This window comes from Octodon degus, unplaced genomic scaffold (genome assembly GCF_000260255.1).
Source record: "Octodon degus isolate 3935 unplaced genomic scaffold, OctDeg1.0 scaffold00137, whole genome shotgun sequence".
Taxonomy (NCBI): domain Eukaryota; kingdom Metazoa; phylum Chordata; class Mammalia; order Rodentia; family Octodontidae; genus Octodon; species Octodon degus.
Genome location: NW_004524713.1, coordinates 5,368,362 through 5,380,322, shown reverse-complemented (window position 1 = coordinate 5,380,322; position 11,961 = coordinate 5,368,362). Strand labels below are relative to the sequence as shown.

At 38.6% G+C, this 11,961-nt stretch overlaps 1 protein-coding gene across 1 annotated transcript in view; it reads left to right on the top strand.

The window, feature by feature from the left end:
- Megf9 (multiple EGF like domains 9) overlaps positions 1-10,941 on the top strand; it is a 103,721-nt gene extending 92,780 nt beyond the window's left edge. The window contains exons 4-6 of the mRNA XM_004641467.2: positions 2,273-2,416; positions 5,727-5,996; positions 7,820-10,941. Of these exons, the coding sequence (XP_004641524.1) occupies positions 2,273-2,416; positions 5,727-5,996; positions 7,820-8,271 (866 nt within the window). The 3' untranslated portion in view covers positions 8,272-10,941. The remainder of the gene's footprint in view (positions 1-2,272; positions 2,417-5,726; positions 5,997-7,819) is intronic.
- The last annotated feature ends 1,020 nt before the right edge of the window (positions 10,942-11,961 follow it).

The following is an 11,961-nucleotide window of genomic DNA, read 5'->3' as shown; positions in this document are numbered from 1 at the left end:
CTCTCAGTCCACGCTTATATCTTTACTATATGAAGGTGTGATAGAAAAAATATAGTGGATATTGAATACTAAAGATTTATTACGTTAAAATCCACATTGACATTAATCTCCCATGAACTATTCCTCATTGCTTCAAACACAGATGTCCCATTATGCTTCCCACTATCTGAAGCAGTTCTGAAAGTACTCTTTCATGAGTACTTTTAGTTGTGACATTGTGGTTGCCTTGATGCCCTGAAATCATTCAAAACTTTTACCTTCTATTGTATTGTAGTTTGGGGCGTTGCAAGGGGACCAATACAATACAGATATTTTATTAATTATTTTATTATAGTCACCCAAAATGTCATATACAAAGAAAGTGCAGGAAATCTGCCCACCCACTAAGACCAAAGAGTCCAGCTGAGGGTCTGGATTCAATTGTAATGTCCTGCATGAATTCAGCTGAAGACCTGGAGTTCATGACAAAGCCCCTCACAAGTCCAGCTGGAGCCTGAGAGTCCATGACAAGATCTCATACTGGCCTGTTCCAAGGATCTGCACTGTGAGTGCCCAAAGGTCATTGGTGGATGCTAGAAAAGCTGTGCCAGTAGAATGAAGGATCTGTGTTAGCAGGCGGAGGGATCTGGACTGGAGCTAGGAAGCGATACTCACAGTAAAGGCCAGAGCTCCCTCAAAAAGTACCATAGCCATCCTCAGCAACAGTGAGATCCCAAGCTGTTGATGACGAGAACAGCTGAGATCCCATCAGGAAAGCCCACGCGACAAGTTTCTTCAGGAGACTGAGCTGTGTACCATCTTCCCCTCTGGAGCCAGGAATTGATGCTCAAAGTAAGCCTCAGAGCTCCCCCAAAGTGAACTATAACCATCCTCGTGACAGTGAGGTCCTGAGCTCCTTTAACAATGAGAACAGCTGAGTTCACCAGGAAAGCCAGCACGATAAGCTCCTCCAGGAGAACCAACAGCTCCCGACAGCCTCCTTACAACCTTCCAACAGCTTCCCTAGCATCTCCCATGTAGCTTCTAAACTTCTTCTCCAGTTCTGCCACTTATGCTGCTAGCACCAGTCCTCAGGCCGGCCTTCCACACCCAACACCATGCTGCTTCAGTTCTGCTTGGTGTCACAAGTTGACCATCAGTTGTTAATCCACCACACTTTAATGATCATTTTGATCATTTGGGGAAGAGACAGAAGGCAAATCTGGTGAATAAGGTAGATAAAAGCAGACCATAATGTTTCTATGAGCCTACTTTTCCATTGGATATACTTGATAGCAACAGTCAGAAACCACGTTTCTGACCACACCTTGTAAAGATATTCATAAAAGAGGACTTACAGAACTGCCTCAGTAAGTGACAAGAATGATGGGACAAGTGTTCAAAGTGAGGAAGGGTACTTTGAGAAGGATAAATGGTGCTGTGTCTTTTGCTGTAATAAATTGTTAAAAATTTAAATATTTACTGTATACTTTGATAACCCCTCTGTGTATGTAGCAATTTGGTTTTGTGTATTATGTATCCTTTGGCTTAGTATTGCTTTGTGCAGTTTTAAAATTTTACAAGTAAGTATTATTCTTCAGTATGTGTCATTCTGCAATTTGCCTTTTCAGCCCCCCCCCCTTTTAATGTATTTAGTACAGGTTGTACAGCCACTACACAGATCAGACTAGTAGTGATCCTCCTGTCTTTCAGCCTCCCAGGCGCTGGGATTACAGGCAGGCACCACCACACCCAGTCTCAATCGCTGTCTCCCCGGGGGCAGGGCCGGCACTGCACGTTGGAAATCAAACCCAGTCCCTGCGTCTGTCTGCCTAAGCAAGGCATTCTAACCTACTGAACTATCTGGCCAGCCCTCATGTTGCTTTTAAGATGTACAAATGTTTGTGGACATAGGTTTAGCTCACATATTTAACAGGAAAATGCCACAATTTATCTATTCTTCTATTAATAGATATTTAGACTACTTCAATTTTTTTTTTTTGCTCGTATTTGACATGCTTTTAATATGTAGCCATTTGGCCAAAAGATGCACACCGTGACTAACCAGGTGCCCAGCCCTTCCCTTACCAACTTACGAGAGGACACTGAACACATAGACATGCTAGGGTAGAAACAAGGTGGGTAGGAACTGAATTCCACCCCGTTCCTAAGATGTTTTCTTTTTCTGATTAACTCCTATGGTCTTTGTATTGCAGCCATGATGTTTGAAAGTTGCTGTGCATTCAGAATAAGCCTTAAATTTAAAAAATAATTTGCTTGTTTTATTTTTTAGGTGTCTGTTTAAACTGCCAGGAAAATAGCAAAGGGGATCACTGTGAAGAATGCAAAGACGGATTTTATCAGAGTCCTTATGCTGATCAAGGATGTCTTCGCTGTCCTTGTTCAGCAGTGACATCTACAGGCAATTGTGTCATAGGTAAAGGCATTCTCTAAGTCTTCATTTCGGCATTGAACCAGCGAATCCTTCAACAGCTGTTAGAAATTGCGTTGCTGAATCAAAAGCTGAGTGCTGTAAATGAGACTTGTACAAACAGAAACAGTTTTTCTTTCTAGGAATTTACAACATGCTAATCCAGATATGTGAAATGAGTCTCCAGATATCTACAGGAACTTCAGGTCTGAGCTCCTTTGCTCATTCAGTTCAGGGTAGCAGCTGCTAATTAGTTCCTGCGTGGTACTTAATAGCGCTGAACGGTTGTGTCTATGTAGGAATCCTACAAAGACAGTCAACTGCTATCTATCCCTGGCATACTACATGTCTATTGTTCACAACGAATTAATTGCCTTACTATTTAATGACTAAAACAATAAGTATTTATAATTTCACATTTTCTGCTAGAAATTTGGGGAAAGTTTAGCTGAACAGTCCTGGTTGGATTCTTCTTTTACTCCATTCCATTCCATTCTATTCCATTCCTTTTTTTTTTTTTTTTTTTTTCATTTTGAGATGAGTTTCCCTATGCAGCTTAGGCTGGCCTTGAACTCACTTTGTAGCCCAGGCTGGCCTCGTATTCACTATGATCTTCCTGCCTCAGCTTCCCGAGTGCTGGGATTGCAAGTGAACAACACCACACCTAGCCCCCCCATTCTATTTTAAATAGCATATTTCTTAAGATATAATTCAGATTGTATATAATTTATATAAAATGTACAGCGAAGTGGCTTAGTATGTACTCAGCATTGTGCAACCTTTACCGCGATCAGTGTTAAAACATTTTAATCACCTTCTTCCATCAAAAAACCTTCAAAGCCAAAAGCAAAACACACACTGTAACCATTAGCAATCATCTCTTTTCCATCAAGTTCAAGGCCATTCTGAAGTACATAATGAGACCCTGTTTCAAAAAAACAAACAACCCAGCAAACAAGGAGAAGAAATGACACAAGTTAGGGCTTTTAAATCTCATTGTTATGAGGCCCAGTTAGTCTGACTTGACAGACAAGAAAGGTTTGTCAATCTATTCCATCAGGATTTTTTGGTATTAGTTACTGTAACTTTGTTGTCGAAGTACAAAAATGCTGTAATGTAAAATGTAGCATCTTTGTGAACTATGAGTTCCTTAAGAACCAGAAGTATATATGCATTTCAGTCAGTATTTTTCTGTATATCATTGCCTTCAGGAGTTATAAAGTTATAAATTCATTCAACTTTCACATTTTGTGGCTAAAATCAACTTAAGAGTTCTATTTGAAATATGGAATACTGCAGGGGCACAGTTTAGTAAGCTGACATTACACTGCCTACTGGGATTGGAAATTGTAAACTGAAATGCTTTATGAGTTGTGCAACTCTGAATGTACTTTAAAAATTGAGTTCTATACTCAAGTAGTTTAACTGTTTATAGTATGTTATACATCAAAACTGTTCTTAAAAAATAGTAAAATAAACAAGAAGAATTCATGTTTCATAAAGCACATCAGAGATGTAACGAATTGCCACAGATTTCATGATCAGTACAGATTAATTCTTCTGTAATAAAATGACTGTTATTTAGATATCAGCATGATTCTGTCAGTGTAATTAATGTATTCTAAGAAAGGAACACATAAATTTGACAGATAAACAAACTTATGATTTTTTTTTTTTTGTGGTACCAGGAATTGAACTCAGAACCCTTTGCTTGCCAGGCAGGCACTTATTCTACTGAGCTATCTCCCTAGCCCTGATTTGTTGATTATTTAAAGATCATTCATCAAGTAGATCTGAGAATATTGAATTAGAATTGCATGATGGCTTAAACAAGAAGCTCATAGATATGAGTTGGTATGCCTCCTCTCTACTTGTGGTCAAGTCATAAATTCAACAATCACTGTGTGTTCAGCACTGTGTCAAGCATTAGAGATAAAGATGGAAAATAAATAGCTCATAGTTTAATGGAAGAGACAGACAAGTAGTCAGACAATAACAAATTAGAATGATGCATGTTACACATAAACATAAACTAGCCCTAACCCAAACTGAGGGAATTGAGCACAACCTTTTAAGATCCTAAGAAAAGGTGGTACCTGAGTGAATTCCTGCAGTTGGAATTTGGGAGGTACAGTAAAAGCAGGGAATGAAGAAGACGTTCTATGTAGAGGAAGCAGTATATACAAAAGCTCAAAGAGGAGAGAGCGGGCAGTCTCTTAGAGTACTCACAAACATTTCAATAAGCTTCAATCAAAGAATGTTGTGGAACACGAAGTGAGCTGGGAGAAATATGAAAGAGCCAAGTTATGAAAGACAGTGAAAATTCTATTGCATTTTCACTTAATCCTGAAGGAACTGGGACTGAAGAGCTTTCTCTAGAGAAATAATATGCTCAGATTTACTCTGCAGATCATAGTGAATGGAGGGGTTCATTGTGACAAAGAGCCTCATTAGGAGGTAGCTACAGTAATGTAGGTGAGACATGATGGCAGCCTAAACTAAGGCCACTGCCATGGGCATGGAGAGAGGCACCAGAAGGTTGCAAAGAATTTAACAAGGTCTGATTAATATGAACAGTGATATGAACTGGTAACTGTATGCAGGAGGGGAAGGGAGGGGAAGATTGGGAGATAGTTCTTAGATGCTTGGCTCAGGCAAGTAGGCAGATGTTTAGATGAGTGGAACACTGGAGGAGGATAGGACTTAGGAAGGGAGCATGTGGAGGACATCCATTCATAGTAGATCTGAGATTCTGGTGGATCATGTGCATAGGAGTTTGTATGCAGTTTGGAATTAAAGACAGAGAAATGGACTGGAGATATGCATTTGGGAATTGTCCACCATGACAGTGGATGCGCTCACTCACGGAGAATGAGTAGAGTGAGAAGTGAAGGAGACTGAGGACAGACATCTGGGATTATCAACATTTATTCTGGGAAGGGAGAGAGGAAGGTTTTGTTAAGACATATTTTATGCAGACTGTCATGGGCCAAAAGGAAGGAATAAAGAAACTACAAGAACACCAATCACAGTGTTAGTAACCCAATCGCAATTATTGTGTTACTATTGGAAGCATGTTTTTATTTTATATTCTACCTGAATAGGTTGAATAGGTTGTCTGGTTGGCTTTGTCATTCCTACAGTAAGCTGGGAAATAAAGGACATATTTGTTTGTTTCCTTATGTCTCTTACTATTAAGAAGAGATAGCAGGGAGGGATAATGAATCTATTTGGGAACTAATAATTGGGTTTTTTTTTTCCTTTTTTTGTTGTAGTTTGAGTTTATGGAATTATTTTGATGTTCTTTCCCTTTTAGAAATGGATGAATCGGAACCTAAATGTGTCCAGTGTAAAGTTGGTTATACAGGCAAGAACTGCAATACGTGTGAAAATGGCTATTACAACTCTGACAGCATCTGTATCCCATGCCAATGTCATGGCCATGTGGACCCAATTAAAACTCCAAAGATTTGTAAGCCTGAGAGTGGTGAGTGCATCAGTTGCCTCCACAACACCACTGGGTTTTGGTGTGAGAACTGCCTAGAAGGTTATGTCCAAGACCTCAAGAAAAATTGCATCAAGAAAGGTAAAATTTCACCTATGGTTGTAAAGTTAATATCTAAGCCTAGCACTGACATATTTCAGGATGGCCACTTTTAGCTTTGTAAAAATCTTCCAATACCAGCAAAGGAGTTTCTGGAAATAGAATTTGATAGATATTTGGCTACAGAGGTTTTGTTTCCTTTCTGCTTGTCTCCTGATACTCCAAACTCAACTCCAGAAATCTGAGGATCAAGACAAAGTCATTACAACAATGAGACTAAGTGTTCTCGAATTTTCCCTTCATCTATTTTTATTTTTATGTTAATAACTAAAAAGTCCTGTCATTTCTTTTACCTTCTTCTTCTTTTATTCTCATCACTTCCAGTGATCATCAGAGGCCTTTTCAAGGAGGGTCCTAACAACTGGTTTGAAATTCCAACTGAAAAATGGAGTTTATTCCAGCATCTTTCTTGACTTAGGGATTAAGTTGTTCCGTCGCTGATGGCAAAAATAATGTTAATATTCTTTTTGATATTTAAAAGGAAGAATTATTCAAAGTATTTCTTATAGGGAAGTTCAGTAGGGATTTATAAAAAGTTAATGATTCAGGATGAGTTCTGTATATATATTCAGAAATCATTAGGTTACAGAAGGATTGGACCATACTCTTTTGCAAACTACTTTTTGATATGCTAACAGATGCTGAATATTAGGCTGATATTAAATGCCTCTTTGTCCATGGCAGGTGCCATCTTTCTGCCATTTTCTTGGTATCCTTGTATTGTTGTGATCAAGGCTAAGAGACTCAGATTGAACCCTATCACTAGTGCAGTCGTGCCCCTCAATTATTTTTCTTGTTTGGGAGGCATGTCTTATCCATACCAACGCACACCTTGTCCCTTGACAGAACTATGATGGGTTTTGTTAGTTATTAGGTAATGCGAACTTTGCCTCTCTGTAGAAGGAATTGATTAGGCTGACTGTGGTGGTGAATAATAATTTCACTGAATGCCTACTACACGCCAGGCATTATAATATTGAGCTGTGATAGTGCTGAACAGTGCATTACGTTGAATTCTTCTTGAGAATTCTGCAAAATAGACATTATTATTCTCATTTAGCAGATGAAGAACCTGAGTTTGAGAAAGATTGACTTATTGATAGCAACACAGTTGTGAGTCCCAAGCCTTTGGTCATTCTACTGAGCTATGCCATCACTGGAAGCACAAAGTATAGAATTTAATTATAAAATAGCTATAATCCATATAAAAGAAGAATTATGACATGCATAATTAAAGGAAAACTTTTTTCTCTTGGCTGACATCAACTTTGAGGCTTTAAAGTATATTTTTCAGATAAGCTAAGGATACGGTTTTCTCTATACCTCTTTTGAAGATTTTCCCGCTATGAAATGACATGTTAGACTTATTTTAGTTCAAATGATTTCCGTTGGGCCGGGGAGATGGCTCAGTGGAACAAGCGCTTCCCTGGCAAGCGCAAGGGCCTGAGTTCAATCCCCAGTTCCGCAAAAAACAAAAACCAAATCAAATGATTTCCGTCTATCCCTGTCACTTTCAAACATGTGATTAAGAACTTAATAGTGACACATTTAGGAGTTCTTATGACTCTATGAGGGGAAGAGGATGGAAAACTACAACAATGGAATTTTCTCAAAGATTTTAATATAGATATATGTATTGGTGAACATATCACTATATTTTAAAAATTATTTTTTAATTTGCCTTATCTTAAAGCAGAGTACCATGTCAGCATCCCATATCAACTTCCACTCCCATGTGTATTTCTTTGTTTCTCAAAACTAGATAATTTTGTCTTTTACATTTCATTCTCTGTTTTTATTTTCAGAAGTTATTGTTCCAACACCTGAAGGTTCTACCATTTTGGTTTCCAATGCCTCTTTGACCACATCAGTGCCCACCCCTGTTGTAAATAGTACATTTGCCCCCACAGCCCTGCAGACTATCTTTTCAGTAAGCTCTTCTGAAAACAGCACGTCAGCCTTAGCTGATGTATCATGGACTCAGTTTAACATCATCATTTTGACAGTCATTATCATTGTGGTTGTACTGTTAATGGGATTTGTGGGAGCTGTCTATATGTACCGTGAATATCAAAACCGGAAACTCAATGCCCCTTTTTGGACCATCGAGCTAAAAGAAGACAATATCAGTTTCAGCAGCTACCACGACAGCATTCCCAATGCTGATGTGTCAGGATTGTTGGAAGACGATGGTAATGAAGTGGCTCCCAACGGGCAACTGACCCTGACGACACCCATACATAACTACAAAGCCTAAGAAGCTAGCACTGTTCTCCTGGATTGTTAAACCACAGTGCTTCCTGAGACAGCTTTGGCCCCTGGGCCAGACAAAGCCTGGGTAGAGTTTGCTGAGAAAGGAAAGGCAAAAATAGTGCATCTGAAATTGTCAGGTACAAATTTGTAATGTGCTTATCCTATCTATTGCTCTTAGTTTTCTCATGAAGAGCAGACGTATTCACTGTTATTAAGGACTTGAAGTAAAGTATATTTTTGTACCAAACCACAAATATGGAGTATGGAAAGGCTGAACCCCATAGTGCTGCCCAAATCCACTTTGGCCTCCAAATAGACTGTTGGGGGGTGTTCACCTCACCGGTGGTGCCGGGATGATGGACATGGAGGGGAAAGGACTGCTGGAAAACTTCATCTCCACTCCCAAAAATGCATTCTTTTTTGAAGGAGGGTCAGTGATTATATTCATTTTACTATACTAAAGTGTGCACATCCTTGAGGACAAGCTAACATCTAGGCTGCAGCATAATGAACGATCTTAATGGTTTCTGGAATAAGGACAGAGCAGTCCCAAGATGATCTTTAGAAGGCCTGATCTTTCCTCCTATAACTCTTGCTCGGCGATGACATTAAAGCACAGGTTGCACTCACAGCAGAGAGCAGCAGGCAGCCTTGGGGTGCAGGAAGGTGAAGGTCCTCCTCAGGGGCTCAGTGTAGATGATAAATTGTCTAAACATAAGAAGCATTCTTGCCTCTAAAGAGATAAGGTGTACAGAGTTAATGTAGCATATCTGGTCAACATTGTATTTGTATCTATTTGTAAAAACACATGTCATATTTTATCATCTAGAATTTATTTGTACAGCAGTTAATGGTGTTGTAAAAAGAAAATATGGAGATTGGTTAAAATACTGTAAAACAGATGGCAATATTGCTAGAGCTGGGACTCTGGTGAGCACCCATCATTTTTAGTCCCTCCTTGGACACTGTTAAAATTTATAAGTGGTTGAATATTTCTAATCCTTTCCTTTCTCAATGTAAAAATATAATTATGTGCTCTTTGATTTACTGTAGATTCAAGCAATAGATTTTGAAGTCAGTAATTGTTAAGCTGGGACAGACTGTGTTCTGCAAAATACTCTGCAAAATACTCACCTAATTAGATATGGGCCACTCTCTATATTTTACATAGATTAATAAAAAACATCCTCACTAAAATATTTTTTCTTGAATGTAAAAGATAGTCTTCCAAAGGATAGGAATCTTTGAGCTCCAAAAGAAAAGCCATCATACCGTTGGGATCTCTAGTTTTAATTCCTGTGAAATGTTTATAGCTTTCTCACCTCCACTCCCAAACAGAAAACCTCCTACATTTGAACATAGCCTGTCACTCATTTGCCATGAGATCTTTTCCATCTCTCTGCAGTGCTATAGCTCTTCTGTTTTCTTCTTTCTCGCTATAGCATTGCTCTGTAGTTAAGGAAATATAGTTAGTCCTCTTTACGTTCAATTCCTCCCCCTCCAAAATCTTGTTCTTATCTATTACATTGGCAGAATTGTGGATTAAGCAAGCCATGAAAGGTGGCAAGAAGTCAAATATAGATTATTTATTAGGAGGAACAGAAAACTGTGAATTGGTTCGAAAAAAGTGAAAACTTCCCGGATTAGACCTAGAAATGTTAGTTGACCATTTGGTCTAACTTCCTCAGAGAAAAACCTAAAATTTGTCACCCTCTATAGGAGATCCCATAAGTTGCGCTCAGGGTTTGCATGCTGTTTTAGAAAATATGTGGGAAGATAATTGGCCTCTGGTACTGTGAGGGTCCTTGGCAATTGTACACAAGCATAGGCATTATGTTATATTGAAATATACTAGCATCTCTACCACCTGTTGTAGCTTACAAATCACTTTTCAATATGTATGTTCTTTGTTTCTTGTAAGCCCCTGGGGAAGGACTTGCTGTACCCATTTTATAGATGAGAAGACAGGCACAGAGGAACCAAATAGCTTGTTCAAAGCAGCACAGTGTGAGTCTTTCTAGGCTCAGAATCAGGACTCTGAACTCTGTACCACGTGTCCTTTTAACAATACACCTATTTCAAAGTTTGCTTAGATGCAGGTACAAACAGGCTAGGAGGAATAGGCCCATCTGTGGATCTTTCTGAGTTTTTGTAACTACAAAGTACAATTCAGGGCCACACAGCTATGTAGAACTTTGTGGAGCAAAAAGTCTAGTTTAGAACACAGGAGGCTTAGTTTCTGAAAGCAGAATTCATGATAAGAAAACAAAGCTGCTAATTTGTGTTTCTTTATAGTAAAGTAATTTCTTTAGGAGGGAAAACTTTCTGCAAAATTCCAAGGGATTATGCAAAGGTGGCGTACTTGCCTTTCTTCCTGATACCCTATTCCCTGAAAAAATCAGGATCAAATTGAGGCTGGTGAGGAGTGTAATTTCGTTAAACAGAAGTTAACCCAACAAAGAGAGAGTATTGGAGTCTAAGAGCCAGTTAAATAGCATTCTGGCCATATAGAGATTCTTTGTAATAGACCTTTGAAGAAATTGCAAAAATTGAACTACAGAGACCATTTACCTTTCCATACTATTTAACAGCTCCTAGGTCATGGTCTTATTTTTTTTGTATAGCATTGTTTCTTTTTTGAGGGAAGGGGGTTTTTGGCAGAACCAGGGATTGAACTCAGGCCCTTGCATTTATCAGGCAAGCACTGATTCTACTGAGCTATCTCCCTGGCCCGGTCTTAATTTTTTATAATGAAAGAAAAACTAAAGTAAAATTTGTTTTGAGTAATATTCTTGAATGACTTGGACTTTTGCTTGTGGAAATTTTCTTGCTCTAAAATAGAAACGAATGATGAATTCATGCACCCTGAAATCAGACTGGAAAACTGCTATGGAAAACCCAATATTCACTTACAAAGTCCCCATGAGCTATGATGTCCAGCCACAGGGTCCTATCAGTCATTTAGAAATCCTAGTATTAGAAGAATTTCTGTCTAGGGATTAGAATGTGCTGTTTTTAAAATAAGGCCAATGTGAATATTATTGAGAAATAAAACACAGTACTATTAATTAATACTTTTATCTTTATTAACTTGTTTTCCTAAGCCCTTAGGCATTTCTGATAGTTAGATGCTTTAGGAAGTGTTGTTCAGTACATCCTTGTGCCCCTTAACTCTTCCTCCATTTCTCCACTCTACCTCTTGGGCTTTGTTATTAATGGAATTTCTCCAACTTTAGAGGAAAAAAATAAAAAAACTCCTGTGGACCTGGTGTTTAATTTTCTCCAGGGATACCTGGATATTAAGAGAGGAGATCAGAGCAGACATGGAATGGGAAAGAAAGATTTTTTACAGCATTTGTGTATGTCTCCGCTTTCCCAGGGTAAATGACCATTAAAACAATACTCACTGACCTACTAGTTTAGTTTTGTCAGCTGAGTGCCTTTCAGACACTAGCCTTTCTTGTGTTGTTGTGGAAGCAGACAGCATAAGCAGTGGTACTTCCTTTGACAGGCTTAACTGAAATTGGGTTATCAGATCATCTCCCACTGGTCCCATTCTTTTTGTAAGACACCCAATGAACATAATACCACTTATACTGAATTTTCCCTGCTTCCTATATTTTGAGGTCTATGAGTAGGAATTGAATTTCTGCATCTTAATAAAACCTCTGACAGAATGCTCAGAGAAGAAAAG